The sequence below is a fragment of the Rousettus aegyptiacus genome, unplaced genomic scaffold (assembly GCF_014176215.1).
Source record: "Rousettus aegyptiacus isolate mRouAeg1 unplaced genomic scaffold, mRouAeg1.p scaffold_m13_p_2, whole genome shotgun sequence".
NCBI lineage: Eukaryota > Metazoa > Chordata > Mammalia > Chiroptera > Pteropodidae > Rousettus > Rousettus aegyptiacus.
The window spans coordinates 119,542,129-119,567,363 of record NW_023416295.1 but is presented as its reverse complement, the minus strand read 5'-3'; the positions used below and the strand labels follow the sequence as shown (position 1 = coordinate 119,567,363).

Below are 25,235 nucleotides of genomic sequence, written 5' to 3'. Positions count from 1 at the left end.
GTACTCTGGAAGTGTGAGAATGTCGGAGAAAGAAAACTCAGTTCTACAACTATTTAAAAAGTTAAAGGATATAAGCTAATGTTCGGGAATAGTTAACATTTCTCGGATTGAATATTAAGCTTCCTCCAAGGAAAACAACTCAACTGCTAAAGTCAGCCCTAAACTAGTGCCAAGAAAATACTACTAAATTAGGGTTCTAGGAGAGATATGACTCAGTTGAGTACCATAGAGCTCTCAACTCATAAACTATCCCTTTGTAGTCCTTTGGAACATAAGAGATTACAAATAAATTTACTGACTCTTTCCTTAAGGAAAGGAAATGCCTAAAATCATGATTCAGCTTTTTAAATTCAGTTTCCATGTATAACTATTAAAGCTATAGGGAAATACTGGATCACCAAATCATTTTGAAAAGCCATTTTTAAATGCTTTAGTCTTAGACCCAAACAAATGCTCTTAGAACTGAAGAAATTTCCTGAGTATTGATTCTAAATTTCTTTTGTCAAAATAAGAGTAATTAGAACTGTTTTAAAAATCACATTATTTTTATTATAACCATATGGGCAAGCACATAAGAAAAGATATCTATTATATACATATTATATATATGTATAATGTGAAAAAAGTGTGTGTGTGTGTGTGTGTGTGTGTGTGTATATATAGTTTAAGTCCAAATCCAATTTACTATAACAACTACCTGAATAATTGGTCTAATGTTAAGAAGATGTATGTCTTAAATAGACTTTCATGTATGCCACCAACAAATTGAGAGTATTAATTATTGCTCATCTCCAATAGTATACAATTTCATTTTCATTATCTCATAGATGTCTACTTTCATCTCTTACTGAACATTATTGCTCTTACTAGCTGGCTAAAGTTGACCTTAGCTAAAGTTTGAATTTAGTCCAGGACATCAATGTGTGTTTGATTTGTTGAAATTTAGCAGCATAATGTTTCAAATATTTGTTCATTTTACCTTGGATCTATTAACCACGTACATGTGCATATGCAAAGTGAACTAACTTTGTGAATGGCTACATACAGAGAAAAAGAGAGATGTAAAGCGAGCGAATAAATAAATAAATAAATAGTTTGAGCCTTTAAAGAATATTTAGTGTTTCTGTTTAGAAATTAATAAGATAAGGAAATAGGACCGAAATATTTACTTTTTTTCTATGAAGTAACATTAATCTTACAATTTTTATTCAGATTCTTTGCCTAGGGGTAAAATTTTCTCCCCAAATCTTGGAATTATAAAAATTGAGACAAAAAGTCAACTCATGAGACTGTGCATTTTTTTACTCCCATTCGTGTATGACTGTTCACTTCAGAATGCTTTATATCCCCAAAGTGCAGCCATCTTCCATAAAACAAAAATACCTGTTAAGTGCTGTAACTCAGGAACACACCAAAGTATCATTTTAAGACTAGCCATGCTTTTGACAACACTACCCCTAAGCTGCATCTTTCTCTTGTCTTATTTTCTGATATTTCAGAGCTTAATTATAATCTTTAACTCTGCAAAGCAAAAACAAATTTTTTTCCTACCTCTACTTTTTTGCGATAGGGACGAAGTGATACCTTTCTTCTACATCAGTTCTTCAGATTTCTTCTTGTATTTGCTTTTCGACTTTGTTGAACTTGTCTCTATTTTCTCATTTTCCCTATTTCAAGGAAAATAGTCATCACTCCTTTCCTGTAATTATTCTTCTCTATATTTCATGATCATACTTCTCTACCCTTAAGATTACCTTGGACATAAGAGATTATGGTCTATTCAATAGGAAAAACTTAAGCTAAAATTACACATTGTACTCTAATATCTCCTTGTTTGTCTCCTCCATTGGACTCTAGGCTCCTTGAGACCAGGAAACATTTCTTATTCATTTTGTACATCCAGTATCTGTCTGACATATCATTTATCTAATGTCAGTCAGAATTCGATGAGCCAGTGAATAACTTCAGGTTATAGAAAGTTGGCTTTTGAAATGAATCAGTACACTGAAATTTTAAAAGGGTTCCTCGTTGATCTTTCCCCTCCATTCTGAAGATGTCTGAAAGGCACCAGAGGGAAGGCAAAGACTCCGAAGTACTGACTCCCAAACCTGGTCTCAGAACTGCTGCGGCCTGTTGCCATGCACATGCAGGCTGATGTTAGTAACACTAACTAGAGCAAACTGTGACTCTCCCCATCCTTGAACAGGTGACATGAGGCCAGCCACAGCGAGTACGCTTAGCTATAATAACCCAGTAAATACTTTTGAAATGATACTTGCTTTTGTATTTTGCATGAAAGTCTAAGAGTAAAGCCAAGTAAAGCAGAAAATAAAGAACACCTCACCTTCCCCCCAATATCAAGCAGAAATTCCAGGGATTTTGCCAACCTCCCTACCATAGATTTATCACTTTTGGGGAGACTTTGTGCAGAGAACTATAAATTCTCCTTTGCACTGTGAGGGCTAGATTTTACTGTCAAATAATAGCCATCCTGGGCTACACGTGTACACACATCGCACAGTCATCTCTAAGGATACATGAGAGGCACAAGAAATAGAAATTATGATCCAATGCAGGCTTTTTCTGAGCAGGAGGAAAATTGTCACTAGCTGCTAACAGTGGGTGGTTTCTCTTTACCAAGGCCTCCCACCACTAGGGGGCAGGGTCATTCTCAATATGGGAAGTTGTTAAACAGGAAGACTTCCAACCCAATAAGAGTGATGTATGCGGTAGGGGTGGGATTTGTATAGCTATAACTAAGTCTCATCCTCACATTGTTGCACCAACAGTTGATCTGAAACAAATGCTTCAAACTTCACATACACCTTCCTGCCTAATTACGCAAAACATTCCTTAGATACATCAAATAATTTTTTGTGAAGAGGCAGAGTTTAGAAGAACTTGGAGTGGATAGGAGAAGTTAGCTAGATGATCACAAAAACAGTCGTGGTGTTCTAGAAGAAAAGCTTCAGAATAAATGAAAAAAACTAGAACATCATATCCGGTATAGGCAAATCCCTCCTTTCACCACAGTCTGGCAGCCTTTGGCAAAATAAGTGTAAGGGAAAGGACCCAGGGTGGAGACTAGTGAACAGGGAAATTGGGTGCAGAACCTAGGCACACAGAAAGTCCAAAAATCTGTTGATTAACACAATCTAATAGTAAATCACAAAAATTATATGGCTGCATTAGCAATAACCATCACTTTACCTTGACTCTTTTAGGTCACACCTATTAGGTTAAACTGTATGAAATTATTGCTATTTGACTGGTTTTGGCTGATAAAAATTCACATTCATATGGTTCAACCTAACAGTATAAGTCACACTGAGTGAACGCTGAAGAGGCTGTGCCTCCACCCAGCCTGCTGATACAGGTCTGATGGAAGATTTGCACCCAGAGAGCAGAGACTTTCACTTGACCTTTCCTGGACCTCTTGGTGCCCTACTGAGGCTCCTCGGGGGCATCCTGGGAGGGCAGGGAATGGGCTGGACTGGAGGCCGTATGAATGAGGCATCGGCACCCCGATCAGAAGTACCATTTTGTCTGCTTCCTATTGCAGGATTCCACATAAGATCCGACCTGTAAAAGAAGAGGGAGAGGTTCTTATGCTTTAAAAAATAAATAAAAAAAAAAAAACTCTCAGAGCATGACGTTCATTTATTAAAGGGACCTTAATATAAATCTTGACATCCTGGCCTATTGAAGCCGTAAAACTATAAATCCAGAACACCATGAGCAAGTAGATTACATCATTTCATAAAAGGCCGGAAAGAGTTTTCATTCTTCATGATGGTAATCTCCCTCCACTTGAGTTAATGTCATATTCAAAGAAAACATATTCAGAACAGCGCTGTGAAACTTCACAGAGTGAAAAGCATATTTCTCAGCACATAAATGAAAGTGAATCTTTGTGAATCAAACATACAAAGACAGAGATCATCTTTTGAGCCTTTAAACTGCTTGGAACAAAGGGTCAAAAAAAGATATTGTTCGAACCACAAGTCAAAAAGAACTCCTGTCAGTATGTATGCCACACGACATGAAGCCGTTGCTGGCTTCATGCTTCATGGTCGTGTTTGGAGTATTTACACAGAGTCCGGACAATTACTTGTCTTGAATCTGAACTGTGTCTACTTACTCAATTTATTTGATACTTTTTACTATAAATAACTAACTAATCAATTTGTTTCAGAGCGCAGTTGAGGTAATTGAGCAATAGGTTGATTTGTTTATTGAAATTTTCTCCAAATGGTGGAGATACATTCATCAGTCAGTTCAGGCAGAAGATGAAGCTGTCTGCACTTGTGTGGGTATATACACGTGTAATAATATTTCAGTGCGCCGACTTAGGCATAAAGGATTCCTTTGGAAGTTTAAAACCAAGCATCTTTTTAGCAAATATTTTTAATACGATACCATATTTAATTTTAAATAACTGAGCTTATCTTGTGAGATGTTATTTAGCTGGTTAACAAATTTTGAACTAAGAAATGAGAGTTACATTTTAGAGGCCTTTCATGTGACACGGAAGAAATGAGGGTTTTAAAATTCTTTAGTAAACAGCTAGGAGATCTGTCTTACCCTATAGTGATATGAGAATGAAAAACAATCTACATGAAAAAAAGATTGTGCTAGGAAACAGAAGTACCTCTTGAATGAACAATGGTCTTATGATTTTAAAACAAAGTGAAAGTGAGCAAAACCGCTTACTACTGGATGGCAAAAAACAAAAGATGTAATTCGATTAAACTACTGCTTACATAAAACGGAAAGACCAATCTGCACAGAGATCCAAGTGAAGGGCTATTTTCTTTCAGAGGTCAACTTAAGACCTGCATAATGATCATTCTTACTTTACTATACATTGTACCTTGTTTTTAAAAAAATTAAATTGGTAAGCCCAGTTCAAGCCTGTTTTCATTTAATGCTGAGGTTAGTAGTAAAATGAACTACTTACATCTAGGTCCTTTGTTATTAAGGATTTTCTTTCAATGCCTACTAGAAGGGATGGCTTAGCTGTGTAAGTATCAGCTTTAAAATACCTGGATTACCAGCCAGGAACCATAGGTTGAATTCTCAGGAGGGATGGGAAACCCCTTAATTATTCTGAAATAGGTGGGGTGGCAGACCACTTCCTACACAAGTGTCTTTCTACAAAATCTTAAAAGCCAATACTCTATGGATATTAAAAATTCAATAATATTTTTCCTTTTATTTGGAGAAATACTGGTTTGCTCTATGATCTCAGAAACCCCAAAATATGTTCTTTCCTTTTCATATCCTTGCATTTTCTCAGCATGCTGTATCCTAGGCTATTTACGGACAATAATACTTATTTGCTTAAAGATTAAACTTTGAATTTGGCTGAGCTAATATAAGGATTAACCTGCAGAGAACGACAAGTCGATGCCCCCAAGAGGGCCCTTTTAAATCTGTTTTTGATTGACAGGGTCTTTTAGTTCTCCTCAGTTTTATTTTAACATTATATTCATCCAAAGCATTTCTTCGAAGTCCTTTATTGTCGATTATGTTGTTCTGTTCTGGGATGAAGCTCTCTTTTCACCCATTGTTTTCTGGAAGTTTAAATGCAACAGCAGAATGTGAGATTTTCATTACAACCCTTTGAAAGTTGAAGCAATCTCTTAACATAAGGAACTCGAAATCTCAGTGCACTGAGAGGTTTGCATGGCAAGTCGACAAAGTGCCCAAACCGTATAAGCTCACCACGTGCACAGACTTATTAAAAATGAAATCTTCAAAATTCTCTAAATAAGCAACTTAGAGGGCTTTGCTCTCTGTTCAGTAGAATAGTCGGTATGATATCCATGCCTTTTAAAGGGATGTCCTCAGATTCTCCGTAGTCGATAAGGAAAGAAGAATCTCTAAGGGGGTCCGGAGGAGCAGCTGGTTCTTGTGAGCCTACCTATTGTTTCTTGGTACTCACTTTTCATCACCGACTCAGGAGAATCATAGGTTCACCCTGCTGAGCAAGCCAGAGCCTCCCCTGGCTGTGGTGGCAGTGAGGAATTGGAGGGATCCCAATAAAAAAGGAGAATCTAGTGATGGAAATCAACGCCACAAAGCTTCTCCTCCTGGGTTGAATCAGATTTGACTGTTTGTTTGTTTGTTCATTTGTTTGCTTTTTAAGTTTGAGAACCTGGTTTCTCAGATCATTATTCAGGGGATTAAGAAAATTAGAAGACAGGTTTAGAAAATGATCTCAGGGAAGTTATTTAAATTTTCTGTGCCTTAGTTTTCCCGTGAGCAAATGGAATTATTAAGGCCTGGGTCCTTCCAGTAACAAAGGAATGACTGTTATAACTAGAAATGATTTTAAGCTTTTATATGGGAAATGCATATACAAAATGATACTCATTTATTAAAATGCAAGAAAATATACTGCTAACCACGCTAAAGATAAATATGCACAGTTGAAATTATTTGCTGCTGCTTATAAAAATATAATGATCACCATGTTTTTAATGATAAGAACTCTAAGGGGCAACCGGTTTCTAGTACCGACATTCGGTTCTAAGCCAAGAGATGCCTCAAGGAAGATAAGAGACTTGCAGTTCGGTGTCTCAAAAATTTCCAAACCGCAGCTTATTTCCTTTCCCTTTTTATGAATGGCAGTAGTATTATGCTTCCGTCTGCATTTTCTACCAGAGCCATTCATAAAAATAAAAACAAAACAAAATAACAACAACAAAAAACTTTCCCGGCACAGTCTGGAGCCATTGGGTGCCAGAGGCTGGGAAAACATCCTGGCAGCCATAACCCCAACCAGCATTGAAAGTATTCAAGGGTCTGTTTGTTTGGTGGTCTGAAAAGTATGAAGTGCTGTGTGGAAGGGAGGGCAGCTGGTAGAAGTTCTGTGACACGGACTAGGCAGGGAGCCAGGGCTGGCACAGTTTCAGACATTGTCTTTCCCCTCATTGAAGTGTCAGGACCTAATTCATGGAAAATTGGGTGAGCTGGCAGCCCTTTCAGAGGATTTCATTGAGCCCTGCAGTGTGCAGGAGTCACATGAATGCAGGATCCTCAGCCAAAAAAGGAGGGAGACTTCTGAGCGGGAGGAACCAGTCAGCCTGCAAGAATGTGTGCAGATTTGAAACGGTTTGGGAGTAAACATGTGTACAGGTGTAATCGGCAGGAAAAAAGAGAAGGAAGAAAAGTGGCCTGTTCTTACAAATGACTCTTTTGAAATGAACACAACTCTTCTTAGCGCACACTTTTGGATCCTAAAAGGCAAGAAGTCCTAATTGCCTTTGGTTCAATTCCACCTGGAGAACACATCATCTCAAAACCTGGGCTTTTATGATGTCATCTCCACTGTGATTTAAAGTCAAAGGGAAGAACTTTTTTTTAATGAGCAGCAGGATTTTGCCATTTTTAAATTTTTATCTTATTCATACAAAAAAAAAAAAAGCTCTGATGATTTTTATATGTTTAATACAGCAGCAGTAAAACATCACACCATCACAGAAATTCTAAAGATGAAGAAAAATGAATGGGACCTCTACCCCTCCATGATACAGTGAATTTATTCTAACTTCTGTTATTTGGGAGAATTTTGGCAATTTAATTTTTTTTTATTTGAACCATGAAAGTCTGTCACTGTCCACATCAAAGTGGCTTAGTTGTATTTGCAAATCTCAGTGATGTGTAGATAGAATAAGTAAGGCTTATTATATCCAGACATGAGAGTAAGTACTGGAAGTAATCCATCAAAAGGCTCGGGCTTCAGATCCACCTTTTACAATACAAAGAATAACTTAAATATTTTTCTAATACTCTAATTCTTGGGAAATTAATTTAAGCTGGGTAGAAAATTTGCTTCAGATGTTTCACTCACATGTGGAGAGTTTTGCCCCGCATACACAATTAAATAAATATAGTAATAGATAGATGTGAACAACAATTAAATAGATAAAGATAGAGATAAATAGTATTGGTATAGATGGTATCTGCAAATGATATCACCAAGAGAGTGAACAAATTCACCCACATAATGAAAGAAAATAATTGCAAATCACATTCTGTTAAGAGACTTGTATCCGGAACATATAAAGGACTCTCACAATTCGATAATGAAAAGACAAATTTTAAAATAGGCAAAAGGTTTGAATAGATATTTTTTTAAAGAAGATACACAAATGGCCAATAAGTGCATTAGGGAAATTCAAATCAGAACTGCATTGACATTCAACTTTACACCCAGTAGGATGTCTATAATTTAAAAGGTAGACAATAACCAGTGTGGGCATGTATATGGAGAAGTTGGAACCCTTATATATTGCTGGCGGGAATGTAAAGGGTGCAGCTGCTTTGGAAAGATGGTTAGAAGCTACTTAAAAAGTTTAACATAGTTACCTATGTGACTCAGAAATTCTACTCCTAACTGTATGTCTAAGAGAATTAAAACATCTCTCTCTCTCTCTCTTTCTCTCTCTCTCCCTCTCTCTGTTCATAGCAGTATTATTCATGATAGCCAAAAGGTAGAAACAACCCACATGCTCGTCAACCGACGGATGAATAAACAAAATGTACTATAGTCATACAATGGAATATTATTTGTCAATAAAAAGGAATGAACTACTGATACATGCTGACGCATGGATGATCTTAGAAAACATTGTGCTAAGTGAAAGACTCCAGACCACAAAAGACCGTATACTATATGAGTTCATTTACATGATGTGTCCAGAATAGGCAAATTTATACAGACGGAAAGTAGGTTAATGGTTAGTTTGGGATGGGAGGCTAGTAGGGACATAGATAGGAATGGGGAGTAGGTTTTTTTTAGAGGAGGTGAAATTGTTCTAAAATTAGATCGTGATGATGATTGAACAAGCCTCTGAATATACTAAAAAAATTTTTTAATTATACACTTCAGATGAATGAATTTTATGGTATGTGAATTATATCTCAATGAAGCTCTTTAAAAAATATTAATTAGGCCCTTTCCCTCAGTCAAATAGCAAGTTAACTTTGACTTAACTGGTATGCATGCCAGACTTTAATTGGGAGTGTTTTAATTGAGATAACCTGAATTTTATTTCCTTAACACGTAGAGATCATGAATAAATACCCTCTAACCTTAGATAAACTATTTGAACCTTGAAATTTTCATCCATATTTGCAGATAGATGTCTATATTTAAAACATGTACACTTAATTTTTTTATTATGTGTCTTTCCTTTTAAACTATAACAGTTATTTTTTTCTCTCTTTAGCCACAACAAGTCGTTCAGAAGAAGCCTGCTCAGGTAAGAAATGGTCATTATGATTTTTTCCCCTACCAATCAATATAAAAAGTAATGTGAAAATATGTCCCCAAATTAAACCTTAATTAGTATTTTTCTAGTTTTGATTACATCAGCATTGCAGGATTCTTGACAATTTGTTGTTAAAAAAAAAAAAAAGAAGTACGTAGCCTGAGATTATTATTAAAAACCCTAAAAGAACAAGGCCTTTGCTTAAATGTGCAAAGCAAACATAAAAATTTTTTAAATAAAATTTATTTCAATGCCTTGTATGTATAAAACGTACATTTAATGTTATTATGTGTTTCACCAATTTTTAAATATCAAATTCTGTCCTTTCCACCTAACTATACTTTATTGACTTGATATGGGACTTATTAGCTGCATTTCATGATTTCATGAAATGAAATAACGTTTCATGATTCATGACTGGGAACATATATGTTTATTGAATTATTCCATAACATTTGATGATCCTAAAACGCTCCCAGAGAAGGCTGGGAAACTAGGAAATTAAGTCATACTGTTTTTGCAGATTGATGAACTCTCAGGTCTTGCTTCAATGGCTAAGTCAGTCTCTGAAGTTTCTGGGCACATCAGTATTAGGAACCAGCTTTACTTCTCTTGTCCCACATGACTGGAATTCCTTGTCCTAACTGTAATCTATATGTGGAAACATAAGAATTATATTTACTAAGGAAGTATATCTTAAAAGAAAAGAAAACTGAAGGATAAATTAAAATGATTGCCAAGTATGTGAGCTGTTATTAAAGTGTGAGAGTGCCCTGCTGCTCGCCCCTTCTGGGTTTAAATGAAAGGTCAGGAGATCTGCTCATATCATACAGGACCTGCTGAAGTAAGTTATTAAGCAGTGTCATGGGTTACCAAGCTCTTTGTGGATCTCTTTCATATAATTTAAAATATCCATGGTCTCTTTTCCCTAGAGGTCTCTAAAAATGTACCTTGCACCTTGTTCTCGTGGTACAATGCTACCTTGCCTGGGAAAGACCACCCACACAATCTTATATGTTTACTGTCTTTTAAAACACTTGCTTCTAAGAGAATCGAAGCTTCTAACCACAAGTAATCATACAGGAAAAGTGTATTCAAATAATTACACATGTGCTTTAAGTAGAATGAAAGCTGAGTTACCATGAAAAAAAAAATCATTCCTGTGGTTGCTCCCCTACCTGAAAGCTGAAAGAGGCACTAAAAATAGATACCCGGTATTCGAGTGTAAGCATTATTAAATAAATGAAGTAGAAACAAAAACTTGACATTTTAAGTAGGAATTCCCGTATATATTTAGCATCTCACCCTTCATCGGTAAGAAAATCAAAAGAAAGTGAATTTATAATTTTGTGCATTTGAGTCCAAGGATACTGCAGTGTTCACTGTTGCATCATAGGCTATGAATGGTAGATTAATAATAGCCTTATATGGCCTGTTAACAACATCCATTCAGTCTCTATTCTTGGTGTTGTAGGGAAGATGAGGCAAATAAAAACACAGTCACTGCATCTGAGAAATGTGTAATTTAGTGCAGACGTTCTTATCCTTGGCTGCATATTAGAATCACCTAGCAATTACACACACACACACACACACACACACACACACAGTAGTTCCCCCTTACCCAATGGGTATATGCTCTATGACCCCCAGGGGATACCTGAAACTGCAGACAGTACTGAACCCTATATATAAACTATGTTTTCTCCTATACATGCATAACTATGATAAAGTTTAATTTATAAATTAGGCACAGTAAGAGATTAACAATAACTAATAACAAAATACAACAATTATAACTATATTGTAATAAAAGTTATGTGGTCTCTCTCTCTCAATCTCTGACAACCAGTCTGATAACTGAGCTGGCTCCTAAGTGACTGATGGGCAGGTAGCATCGATAGCATGGGTATTCTGGCCAAAAGGATGGTTCACATCTTGGGTGAGACAGAATGGGATGGCACAAGATTTCATCACACTACTCAGAACAACACCCAATTTGAAACTTAGAAATTGTTTATTTCTGAAATTTTCCACTTACTATTTCAGGATCAGGGTTGACTGCAGGTAACTAAAACCACAGAAAGTAAAACTACGAATAAGTGGGAACTACTCTACATGGGTGTGTGTATGCATTTGTGTTTGTATCACCATTTATATTTATATGGTCATTACGTATCACCATGTATATGCCATTTATATTTATATATCGCTATACATAATATATATCTCTATATATAATAAATACATATCACGTATATACCCACCCAGTGGTTTGTGTTGCAGCCAGCCCTTGTGAGCCAATTCTGAGTATCTCTTCCATATTCGCCATTCAGCGATGTCAAGTGGGTAGCTTGAAATCCACTATGTTGGGAGTATTTATACTGTAGAACTCGACAAGTACTAGAGCAAGTTGAGCAAGTTGTTAAATATCTACCTACACAGCAATGGCCCTACCTTTCAGTGATTCTGATTATTTGGTCAGGACACTCAAGCATCAGTATCTTTTATGAACTCCCCAAATGATTCTAACGTGCAGCCAGGGATGAAGATACTCCGTGAACGGTCATGAGAAGAGGTTTAAACATTAGAAACAAATGACCACAGAATGTCAATGTTTATGAGACACATAGGAGATGCAGATGAATGAGTGGGATGGCATCAGGGGATTATTAAGGGGATGATTCCTGGAAGAGTTTTGATTTTGTTGTTATTATTGTTTAGTTGCAAAACGGAAGATAAAGACATAAATTAGGGGAGAGAAAGGAAGACATTATGAATGGCATGTTCAAAAGTAGAGAGGGCAAAAACAAATAAATCATAGGTGGATATTATCGATGTGACTGAAACTGACTGCAAATTGAGCAGTAGTACACAAGAAATGATGTAAGTGAAGTCATAAATTCTTTTCCTAGAGAATCAGGAATATCTAAGAAGCCACAGATGAATTGAGTTTGTCTTCACTGGTCAATCGGGCTATCTTACAGACCCTGCTCCAGATTTGCCTTTGAAAGGAGAATTCAGACTCAGAAATAGAAAAAAGGACATGAGCTCATTGGGCTTCCTAATCTATACTGTCTAAGGACACAGTGATGAATTATATAAACACAGGGACTACATAGAAGTTCATGGAGGATAATGTAAATTTTATACTACATTCAAAAGAATCTCTTCCCTTTTCATCTGTTTCTTTCAAAATACCCTCCCAGATGGCTTTTCCATGTGGCAGTCTGGATTAACTCAGGCTCGTATTCTTTCTTCATCAACCGTACTTTGAGGGGTTACATTTAGGTCTTGTTTTTAGGTGGTGAAGATTTCAGCACAATTAAGTATTTTGCATCTAAAGGAAAGGGCTCAGCGGTGTGTAGGGAGACCTAGGTTTTGCTTTCTAGCCCTATCACTGAGTGAATTAATCTCTCCATGCCCTGTTTATCCACCTATGAGATGGGATAATAACGACACCTCTTCCCTTACTCCCAGGAACATTTTAAGAGATTCATAATTATATAAATTCCAGGGAGTATTATTTTGTTTTGACATATTTTTGGATGCTAGGTTTTCTATTTCCGGAGGTATATATTCTGGAAAATTCTAGAATTCTAATTATATTAACTACTATCCTTTTTACCTCAAGAATTTTTATTGCTTGTTTTTTAAAGTAAAATGTTTTTTAATGAAAGAGGAAATTTTTTAGTAATTACTACAATCTTTGGATTAAACTTGTAAGAATTACTTTCCCCATATATATGTCACATATATCTAGAATTACGATGGCTCTAATGCAAAGTCTCCTGAATCCATCAAATTCCGAAACCTCAGGCTTTCAAGAATGCCACCTCTTGGAACTGGAATACAGAGTGACAAAAGTCATCTGAGGAGACAATTCAGGATTATGATAAATCTCAAAATTTAGATAGTGATTTGTGTTTGTGTATAAAAGTACATGTGTCTAGGGAGGAATAAAAATTTAAGGGGAACCATGCTACAGGAGTTTGTGTTTGGAAAATTCACCCGATGCCATCGACTGCAAACCTCAAATATGTCTCATAATCTTAATGGGAAAGTTATAGTCTCTTATAAATCTAGAGAGAAAAATCTGCAATATTCACATTAACTTTTTTTAAAATTCCAAGACCAGTGACAACAAAAGTTACTAGAAACACTATTATATTTTCATTTAAAGTGATAAAGTAAGCATTATATAAAAAATTAGCTAATTTCTGAGGGGTTATTTTTTTGACAATTTGAAGCAGTTTAATTTTCAACCATATGGATTACGATCTTTACTTTAGTAGAAATAGTGGCAGATTTTGTGGTTGTCATTGTTGTTTTAATAAAAGAAACACTTTAAAATTGTCAGTTTATTATTATTGATAGAGGGAACTTTGTTTCTCGAGTTTTTATTTTGATTAAAATAAAGCTCAGTCCATTTCAGACTTCTAACGAGGTTTTGCTAGTTATCAGATATCTGATTATTTCTTGATTTTCCCCTTTTAAGGCTTTAAACTGAGATTATAAGTGAGTCCTTATATATAACTCAGACTTTTTCTTTCTCACTGGAACCCTACTCAAAGGGTAGGTTTTAAAAATCCCAACCGTTCTTCCTTGCAACCCAATTTCCTCATTGTTGTACAGCCCTGGCAAGCCACACTGCCCTTGCAATTAAAACAGGTATAAACCTGCTCCTTTTCAATTTCCCAGTGAGAGAACTGGAATGTTTTCAGTTTCTAAAAGATTAGAAACAAAGCTATCTACTTCAAAATAGAGTTTTTACCTGCAAGTAACATCTCCTGTGGGTGGTGTGTACCAGGGCGAAGAAATCTCAGCAAGTCTTGATTATCATGAGATCCACCCCACCACCGTCCACCTCCACACCCCCACCCCTGCTTCAAAAAAAAAAAAAAAAAAGTTGAATGTTTTTACAGAGACTTCAAGGGCAGTTTTAAGGATGTTTATATTTCAAGACAACCTAAACATTGTTTGGAGCAAAATGAGAGATTTCATTTTGGAACAAGCAAGTTGATGAATTGCAGTCAGCATCTTGTTCTCAAAAAAAGGCATTTTTACTGACTGGGAGCTTTTAGTCTAGACATTCAAAGGAGGAAGAAGGAAGGAGAAGGAGGAGAGAGCATTCTCACTTTAACACTCATCTTTTACATGGCACCTTGGCCAATGCAGTAAATAGTTCATAATAAATTAGACTTGCAAAGAGTCACTCTTCTACTCACTCAGAGAGCATAGTGATTTATACCACCTAGGTCATAGAGAGTACTGATTTATTTATTTTCCTACTTATGCTCTTTCAAGCTGGTAAAACATTTTGTGGGCCAGTAAATGTTTGGTGCCAACTGGTAAAACATAAAGAATTATATCAAAGTCCACCCTGAGTGGCACTGTTTTGTTGCATAGGAAATATTTTTTGATTTAACCCCTGACCTCTGATAAAAGTCAGAGGAAAAGGAGAGAGCAAAGTAAAAACCAAAGTTTAACCCTTACAAACAATAAAGTAGCTCAAGGATATGACAGCACAAGGGTATGACAGAGGAAGCATATCAAAATGATGATTAACTGTAAACATGTGAAGTAATTAGCTCAGCTAACAGTTGTAGTAGAGGAATATTGGCATGATGAATCCAGCTGTTCCTTGGCAGGGAATGTGTTGTAGAGATGACAAACAGAAGTGAAAGAACATCGCTCAATTTGGGGCAATAAATAAACCTCCAAAAGGAAAAACTTAGTGTTTCTGGACTTGACAAATTTGCTATAGGAGCTTTTTAAAAGTATGATTGTTTTAACAGTGTGGTGAAATCTGTGGATTAGGCTAAAAATAAAATGACAGCGTCTGCCTGCTTTTTCTCTGCGTTCTGATGTGAGTTGGATAAAAAACAATTATTTATTAAATATGTAAACTTCCTTATTATTATCCAAACTTGCTGACCTAAATTAATATAAATAATAGCACCTGGCTTTAAAACCTAGTCTTTCTAGGAAAATTTTTAATGTCTTAATACAAATAGGTTGCTGTGTCCAAGATACTTTGTTTATATTCAGAGTGTTTGCTAGACACTCAGATGTTCATTGAATAATTATTTGTTGACTTACTATTATTATTGATATTTTCATAATCTTATTCAAAAGTCCTATCGTGATAATGAAAAATGATTGATGAAAGAATGATTAAAGTCCAGAAACGTCTGTTCCTTGGCAACATATACAAGTTATGCAAAGTTTTATACACATAGAAAACAAAAATGGGTTTCTCCTAATCTATTTATTAATAAACGCATCTGGAATATAACCATTAAGCAGCCTTCAACCTAACCATTTTTTAAACTACTTTGCACAAAAGTAAGAACATCCCTCTACAATTTTTGAAATGTTGCAATAAATCTCCTTCTTCTGAGTGCACCCTTTATGCAATATCTTTAGCCATTTTTTAAATGTGAAGCTCCTGAGTAAGAATTAGAACTGGCATGGAAAATTGATCAAAATCATGATCCTCAGAAATCATGACTTATGGGATCCGGAAATTTGCAGTTAGTTTAGACGTAAAATGATTTCCCTATCTAAAAAAAATGTGATTCCCTTCTGGAGATATTTTTAAATAGCACTACATCCCAGGAAAGAATGCATGTTACCTCTGTTTGCCATATTTTCCATAATGGAACCCTGATCAAGGGCACAAAGGAGACAAACAAGTAAGTCCATTTTAGAAACTTAAGATGTCCTATTTTGTTTTCTTTTGGAGGCATTGTTTAATAATAGTTTTGTTTTTCTTTCTCAATGATTTATCATTGAATCACAGGCAAAGAAATAGACAGAATTAATAACTATAGTTAATAATCACAGTTCCAGAGTACAATCTTACAGAATTTTTACTCTTTTTTTTTTTTCAGTTTTCTCATTTGGTTGTCACTTTTTTCCTCACACCCTCCTAGGCAGCTGGATGGGTATTATCATTATAGCTGTCACAGATTGGGAAGGAGACACAAAATAGACAACTCGTTAAAGCCAGGGGTGGCGCCTGTGGTCAGTGACATCCAGGATCAACCTTCTTCACTTTAAACATTCCCCCAATGAGACCTTGAAACTGAATTTATGAAGTTGATAGTAACACATGCAAGGTGGTCCTGATGCTTGTATATTTTTATACACATAAAGCTGAAATAAAAAGAGAGAGAGAGACTGAGAGAGAGAAAGAGAGATCGGTACAAATGCCATAAACATCCCAACTTCTTAAGTCTCCTTTTGAAAAACGTATATCCCTTCTAGCATTTCCACCAGAATCCCTTGCAATTGCCAGATTATATGGTTTATATATGTTCCATTTAACATGTTTTTCAAAAATCTGATATAAAGTTTTTCTAGTTGGAGGAAATAATCACTTTCCATTAAGTTAAACAGTCCCAATCCATTTTAAGTTAAAATATCTGACAGAGAAATAGGAAAACTCAGCTTTGCGGTCTTGGGTGGGGGTCGCTTCACTGCAGATGGATCTGCAGATGGTTTCTGGTCCTTGCTGCTGAGGAGGAGAGCCCATTATTTCTGATCTGACAAGACTGGCTCGAGAGACTCATGAATGTGAAACACTCTTAAATGTGTCATTCCAAATCCTTAAAGAATTAAACACATTAAGATGACAAGAAGAGTATGTCATAAAGCCGTAACTACTCTTTCTAGATTACTAGGTATTTGTAAATTTATTGGCAAGATAACTTAAATTGCAAATGTATTTTTAGCCTGCAAAATTGTATAATAGAAGAGTCGTAGAATTTTTTGCAATCAAGGGGGGCAAAAATGAGGACTTAATAAAGCCAGCATGGACTCCTGTGATTTTGCCCTCCCTGGGACACACAGAGGGGCACTGTGGTGACAGCTCCTCCAGTTTGCAGGGAGAATATTCCCATTTCTCGGTTCCATTTAGAATTCACTGGCCTCCCTTTCGCTGCAGACCTGCTGTTTAGTCTGCATCTGAAATTTAAGCCCCGAGCTTCAGCTTTTGCATTTAATACAGAACTTACCTCCTGCGCGCGCGCGCGCACACACACACACACACACACACATGCACACATACTCTTACCCACGTCCATATGCTAAGATCTATGATTAAACTCTTAAGACTTTTTAAAATTCCATCAAGCATTAGCATGAAGGGTCGGATACTGAGCTATCTTCTTCCTCCTTTTAAATCAGTTAGTGGAAGTATATCCAAAGGTATATGTCACATACATTCTAGCGAACCAGATTACAAGAATGGAGATATATGCGAACCATATTTCTAGGTTGTAGTAGGGTTTTTCCAAGCTTAGACAAAGTAATGAAAGAGTTACATTTATTAAAGTCCTTCATTCACAAAAGAAAACTAAGGCAAAATGAGTGCAATTTTCCAATAGTCATAATAAAAACATAGTTCTCCAGCTCTGCCCACTTTCCTTTCCCTCTCATCAGTTTTCTGCCAAAAAAATTCACACGTTTCGCCCCCGGTGTGGTGCAGCCTCAGTTGTCTTTGTAAAATAACTGCATGAATGGCTGGGAGCTGTTCAGTGTTTAGAAGCCTTAGTGGCTGCTGCTCATAAAAATGTCACCATGCACTTCCACTTGGAAAAGTCCTTTTATCCTGCATTCCAGAAGCCCCGTTCCAAGAGCAAGCCTTCTTGACCAGGCGGCTGCTGTTTGGCCTTCCCACCTCGCCAACTAGCCTCTAATGAAAAGTGTATGATTCCTGGCTACAGTATTTCCATCTCCCTGTTGCCTCAAAGCTGCTCCTGGGGCGCCACACAAGCTCAAAGCTCTTTTGGCCTTATGTGGCAAGCACGAAGCAATTTAAATAAATATCTCAAGGTGTGAGCTCTCATCTACAATAGGTGACAGTGTCCTCTAAGTTACTGAGGAGGATTGAATCTAGGGGTCCCTAGCAACCACTCTACTACAGAAATAAAAGTCTGCGGGGATGTCAGAACCAGCTGCTTATTCCCTACAGCACTGGCTTCTGTCCACTCTTTGCACCATAGAAGAGCTCTCTGTGAGATCTGGCTGGCCCAGGACACTTATAGCAGCTAAGGGTGGGTTTCTAACTTCATCTTCATTCCTGACAGGGAGGATTTTCCTTCTCTTAATTACATAAACACTTTTGTCACAGCAGTCATACATGTAATAAAAGGCCAAGTCCCTGCAAAGGTGAGAACGGAGGTTTACAGAGGTGAGAAGTGCCACACATCCCACCAATGTCATCTGTTTGGCAGCCATGCTATCCTTTGGAGGGGGGCCAGTCAGCGCTGTGCAAAGAAGGGCGAGCTCTCCACCAACTAGACATTAGAGAAAAAAAGTCATCATTCTGTGCCTATGAGAGCCACATTAACTTCAAAAAAGTATAGCGGAGTGAAGCTCCCACCCTTACCTTGACATCCTAGTTATGTACCTACCACTAATTGACAGCAACTAGTAGAAGAATTTCAAGGTCAGTGAAAAAATACTTTAATAAAACAACTATTTGTGTTGTGTTAAGAACTGTTAAGTAAAGAAACAATATAAGGGACCATCATTTTCAGCTGATTCATATCTAACGAGTTCAGATAAACCACTTACATATCAAGAGCTTCAGGAGTTCAAATCAAGCAAAGTTTCCGGGAATGTTTTGAAAAGCTGATCACATTCCACATACTACAGGTCTCTGTGAGTTCATAGCCTGAAAATTCTATGTCCTTCTGAATTTGGAAGTCCTTTGCTTTCTAGATAGTATAGAAAAATTGGGCAGTTAGAAGTAGAATAATTACAACTAGATCTAGAAGGGTTTCCAGCTTCACTGAGTTTTATTCATTTATTAACCATCAGAAGAAGGAATAAACTGTACCTGCTAGATTTTATGCTGTGGCCTGTTTCTGAGTAGTAACCAAAGTCCACACCTCATGTCGTAATGAGAAATGAGTCACTTGGGGGCAGACCGAAGAGTGTATCTGCCGAACGGGCTTAGTGACTCTCTGGAATGTAAATATTAGGTGAAAAGACGAGGTCATAGGGCAGCTGAACCTTGGCTTGTCTCTCTTTCGTCTGTCCATGGCTTTGATCATGCTATATCCTCCTTTGTGTCCTGGACTCCATAGAGAACCTCAAGGTCATGGCCTGTTGCCTATCAAGAGGTATAAACCTGCTGCTTAAATATGTGAAGTTTGGGGGCTGGGAGTAGAGGGGAGGTAGTTTCATACGTTCCACATTTCCCACATAACCCAAAGCAGACTAAACAAAACCGGTGTGAAATCTCATGACTTGATGCTGCCGTGGTTATATTTTTTAAGCTGTAATCCATTCATTTGTATGTGTGTTTATTCCCAAGATTTACAGCTCTCTCAGTCTTCGAGGAAAGGGAATATTTGAAACCATTTGCAAAGAGTTTGCAGGAAGCAGTGGCCTGTGATTAGGGCCCAGGGTAGAGTTCATGAGTGTGAGGGTGTGTGTCTGTGTGTGTGTGTGCGTGCACGTGTGTGCACGCGAGCGCATTCACATTAGGGTGTAAGTGCCCGTTCATGTGGGCTTTTTTCCCTCCCATTTGCTGCTTTTACGCAAAAGCGTCACACATGGTAGCATTTAGGAGCTCCTTCACAGCTGAAGTGTTTCAAACACTAACGAATGGAAGTTTGGTCATATAATGCAGACAAGCTTTAAGGCATGCGTTACTGAATGGTGTACTGTAGTGACCTGGGAAAGGAAGAGAGGTATAAATTGTGTCAGTTAGCCACCCAGACAAAATGAAGCCATGTGGAAAATCAAATCTATTAAAGAATGAAGACTGTTATAAGCTGTTTTAAGCTGACCATTCTTAAAGGGGCTCAGTTGGCTGCCGGAGTAAATGTTTACCTCTTCTCCCAGATCTTTTTCACATGCCGTCTTATGAGACAGTGTGCAGCATTTGATAAAAATCATCCTCTCACTAACGACGCTTTTATCAGAAATGTTTATTGTCTCCGCTTTACCACCCATGTCCTGAAAGGTACTGCACATTTGTAAAATAAGCAAAGGCAAAGAGAGCCGTGTGGCTCAAGCCAGCTTATAGAAACTCCAACAAATTCCAGAACCACTAGAAATCAGAAAAAGGAAAAGAGAAGGAGGAATTAGATTTATACAAGGAGGAGGCCCTGCAAAAACATATATATTAGATTTTCTCCGCTTGGCCGGCTCTGCATTAAATGTCTGGTCAATGTGGATTTAGCCCTAAGATCGAGCAGTTATGCCAAATCTTGGCCATTGTCTTAAAATGTGCTTTAATAAATATGAGAATGAGGAAATCAATTTGGAGAAGTTAGGGATCTGCTCTAGCTCTTGCAGCCCTTTCTCAGGCTCGCTTCTGACCTCACGCTGCCTCTGCGTGGTGGCGGTGGCATCGTGGTCATGCACGTGTCCGGGCTCCGCCTGAATCCTGGCCCTGCTCGCCTTGTAACTTGGGGTATATTGCTTGCTGTGCCTTGATGTTCTCATCTGGAAAATGGGAACAATAGCATACAGTCCCTAAAAGAATCTAGTAAGTACCAAAAAATATCAGCTATCATTGCCAACATCTGGAGGACGCATTTATTTATGACTTAAGAAAGGATCTCCCTTAACTTTGTTTTTCTTACTTGCACTCCGGTTTTTAAAACGGATGACTGGCATGCTGTCAGAAAAAATTTACCCATTTCTTTTTTACTCTAATTGGTGAGTAAGCTTACATTGGCCCGACATTCTCTGGACTGCAAACAATTGAATTTGCTGACCAGCCGCCATGATGTCAAGCCTTAAGTCAACAGTGGCTAATGACTGCTCTGGGAAAAAACAACACCTTGATTCCTCAATTACAGTTTAAGAAGCCCTGGGAATCAGGGGCTTGCCAATCACCCGCATCCTCTTTTGAAGCAAGCATAATGTGCTGTGGAAACAGGTCACCTCTGAACGGTTTGTGAGAACAGCCCACAAGTATGACGGTTGTGCCCTTTGTATGTTCCAGGAGGAGACTGAAGAGACATCCTCACAAGAGTCTGCGGAAGAGGATTAGGGGGCGCCAACGTTTGATTTCTACCTCAGCAGCAGTTGGATCTTTGGAAGGGAGAAGACACTGCAGTGACCACTTCCTCTCTATTGCCATGGTCTTTCCACTTTCGTCTGGGGTGGGGCGGGGCGGGGTGGGGGCGGGGAGGGGCGGGGGGAGAAATCACATAACCTTAAAAAGGACTATATTAATCACCTTCTTTGTAATCCCTTCACAGTCCCAGGTTTAGTGAAAAACTGCTGTAAACACAGGGGACACAGTTTAACAATGCAACTTTTAATTACTGTTTCTTTTTTTCTTAACCTACTAATAGTCTGTTGATCTGATAAGCAAGAGTGGGTGGGTGAGGAAAACTCTGAATCAGGTTTAGTCAATCACTGCACTGCACACTAACAAGAAACGTGTCACGCTTGTGACCTTGGGCATTCACCTTGGAAAGGCGCAGTGTATGACACTGTGTACGCCTCCAGCACCACCCGCCTGCTCCACGTAGTGAAGCTTCTGTTTAGAACACCAAAGATAGGACTAGATACTACTTCTCCCTTTTATAATCTTGTAGACACTTACTTGATGATTTTTTTAACTTTTACTTCTAAACGAGACGAAATGCTGATGTATCCTTTCATTCAGCTAACATACCAGAAAAGGTTATGTTCATTTTTCAAAAAGGGAAGTAAGCAAACAAGTATTGCCAACTCCTATATTTATGGATACCACACATATCAGTAGGAGTAATAAATTTACTCGTCCACTCGTTTTCAGGAAAACACTCATCTGGGTAGAATCTACTTCCTACAGAGCCAAATGCCATTTAGCAATAAATCACACTTGTCAGCCTCAGAGCATTTAGGGAACCTAGACAAGTAAAATTTAATGAAAAGGTACAAGAATAATGCATGATGAACTCACCTGAATTATGAGATAGGAGGAGCGAAATCTAAATTTCTTTTGCTATAGTTACGCTACAGTTCAAAAAAAAAAAAAAAGCAGTCTCTCTTTTCTCTCTCTCTTTCTCACTCCCTCCCTCTCTTCCTCCCGCCTTCACTGTATATCAGTTTCCGTGAAAGACCTAAATACCACTTACCTCAAATTAAGTTTATGTGTTACTTCTGGTAATACATTTTGACATAGGATGGTTGACCGAAGTGTTTTACTTAGACTTCAGTTTACCATCTCTTCATTCAAACTGCACTTTTAGCCAGAGATGCAATATATTCCCACTACTCAATACTACCTCTGAATGTTACAATTAACTTACAGTCTAGTACTTATTACATGCTGCTATACACAAGCAATGCAAGAAGAAACCTAAAGGGTAGGTGATGCTAATCATCTGCAGTTCTTTTTGTACACTTAATTCCAGTTAAAGAAGCAGTCTCCTCACTGTGTGTTTCAGCATGGCTATGTATTTTTCTATGTTTTTTTTTAATTAAAATTTTACAAATACTTGTTTCAGCTTCTCTGCTAGATTTCTACATTAACTTGAATTTTTTTTTTTTAACCAAGTCGCTCCTAGGTTCTTAAGGATCATTTTCCTCAATCGCACTACACATCACACAAAATTTGATTGTAATGTTTAAATATTACCCTCCAAGTTTGTACCTCAAATGAATCGTTTAAGGAAATGGACTAATTGACTTGCAAAAACCTACCTCCAGACTTCAAAAGGAATGAACTTGTTACTTGCAGCATTCATTTTTGTCAACGTTTGAAATAGTTCAAACTGCAGCTAGCCCTAGTCAAAACTATTTTTGTAAAAGACGTTTGCTAGAAAGGAACACATTTTTACATACTTTTGCAAATAAATAAATAAAATAAAGCCAACCTTCAAAGAAACTTGAAGCTTTGTAGGTGAGATGCAACAAGCTCAGCTTTTGCATGATGCAATCAGAAATATATGTTTTTTTTTAAGATTAGTTGAATATGAGAAAATGCTTGACAAAGATTTTCATGTATTTTACACAAATGTGATTTTTGTAATATGTCTCAACCAGATTTATTTTAAGCGCTTCTTATGTAGAGTTTTTATTCCTTTCTCTCCTAGTGAGTGTGCTGACTTTTTAACATGGTATTATCAACTGGGCCAGGAGGTAGTTTCTCATGAGGGCTTGTGTCAGTGTGGCTTTTCGTTCTGAAGCCAAATGAAACTCAAAACCATCTCTCTTCCAGCCACTTCAGGGAGGTAGCTTCAAAGGCCGCATACCTCTCTGAGACTGGCAGATCGCTCACTGTCATGAATCACCAAAGGAGCTATGGAGAGAATTAAAACTCAACATTACTTTTAACTGTGCATTAAATAAGCAAATAAACAGTGGCTCATAAAAATAAAGGTCCCATTTCATACCTTTGGTTGGGCCTTTTTGAAACCTCATTGGCCAGCCTGTACAACTGACACAGTTGCTCTTGTTGGCTAGACTCGGAGCACCGAGCCGTTTCCATCTCTGATGAAGTTTCTCTTTTATTTCCTCTACGTTGTACAATCAAAACACACTACTACCTCTTAAGCCCCAGTATACCTCATTTTTCATACTGAAAAAAAAAAAAAAAAAAAGCTCGTGGCCAATGGAACAGTAAGAACATCATAAAATTTTTATATATATAGTTTATTTTTGTGGGAGATAAATTTTATAGGACTGTTCTTTGCTGTTGTTGGTCTCGGCTAAGTAAGACTGGACATTTAACTTTTCTACCAGTTCTGCATGTTTGCAGGAGAAAAGTATCAAGACGTTTAACTGCAGTTGCCTTTCTCCCTGTTCCTTCGAGTGTCTTCTAACTTTATTCTTTGTTCTTCATGTAGAGTTGCTGTCTATGATTGTACTTTGAATCGCTTGCTTGTGGAAAATATTTCTCTAGTGGATTATCACTGTCTGTTCTGCACAATAAACATAACAGCCTCTGTGATCCCCATGTGTTTTGATTCCTACTCTTTGTCATAACTCCGTCAAATAAAGTTTGGTCAAAACAGGTCAAGGAGAGAGACATTCACAAGTCATTTTGTTGCACCCCCTGCATATTGTGTGCCCAGGCCTCCACACACACTGGCATAGAGTTTCAAAGTGTCATACTTCTTAAAACAACTGCCCTAAATTCACCTTTTGTGGTCCGACATTTAATTCTACAAAGACTACCTTAGAAGAAATGTAAAGGAAGAATAGCCTGTAGTTCAAAACTAGAGAATTTCTACTTACGGCTGGCATCAACAAAGTTTAAAACTGATAACAGTTAACTTTCAAGTAACATTTGCAGAGCAATCCAAAAGTTTGGTAAAAAGAATAAGAAATGAAAGGCACAAAGTTTCTATGAAATACGAGTCTTTTATAAACATCTCAAGAGTCAGAATTACTACGCCAAGTTCAAGATTATCCTTACACCTCAATTGCTGATTATTAATAAATCCATGGTTTAAAAGCTAAAATCTTCAGGTTTGTGCCGCCACCATTGTCACTAAAACACTTCCAAATTTAGCTTCTTAGGAAGGACTTGCCTATCAAAACGTCTTTTGTCGAGAAATTCATTGTCCAGTTTATTACTTCACTCCTTCATTTATTTTCACAGCAAATATTTTGCGAGTGCCTACTTTGTGCTAAGCCCAAGACCAAGAGGCCCTCCAAAAGATTATCTCCTTGGAGAAAATTATGCAAGTGCAGAAATACAGGCAGCATGCGAAAGGCACCAAGTAAATTGTTTAAGCAACAGATTTCAAGAATTCAGAGGAGGGAAAGCCATTTCCTGCTGGGGTAGATCATTAGTTCAGCCTACTAAGAAGGAGACAGGCCAAACGTGTTTTAATATAACCCGTATTTAGTCTCTTCATTTTTATTAACATAGAAAAGCCCATAAGAAGAAATTGCTTCCTGAAAATAAACAAACCAAGAGAGAATATTGAGCTTGAGAAAAAAAGAATAAAAAGGGATATACTATGTCCGGGATGGGATAAG

General features: G+C 37.4%; 1 protein-coding gene across 1 annotated transcript in view; it reads left to right on the top strand.

Moving 5' to 3' along the window:
* HMGA2 (high mobility group AT-hook 2) overlaps positions 1 to 24,198 on the top strand; it is a 129,537-nt gene extending 105,339 nt beyond the window's left edge. Inside the window, exons 4-5 of the mRNA XM_016139921.2 lie at positions 9,240 to 9,272; positions 21,256 to 24,198. Coding sequence (XP_015995407.1) covers positions 9,240 to 9,272; positions 21,256 to 21,303 — 81 coding nt within the window. The 3' untranslated portion in view covers positions 21,304 to 24,198. The remainder of the gene's footprint in view (positions 1 to 9,239; positions 9,273 to 21,255) is intronic.
* Positions 24,199 to 25,235: the final 1,037 nt, after the last annotated feature.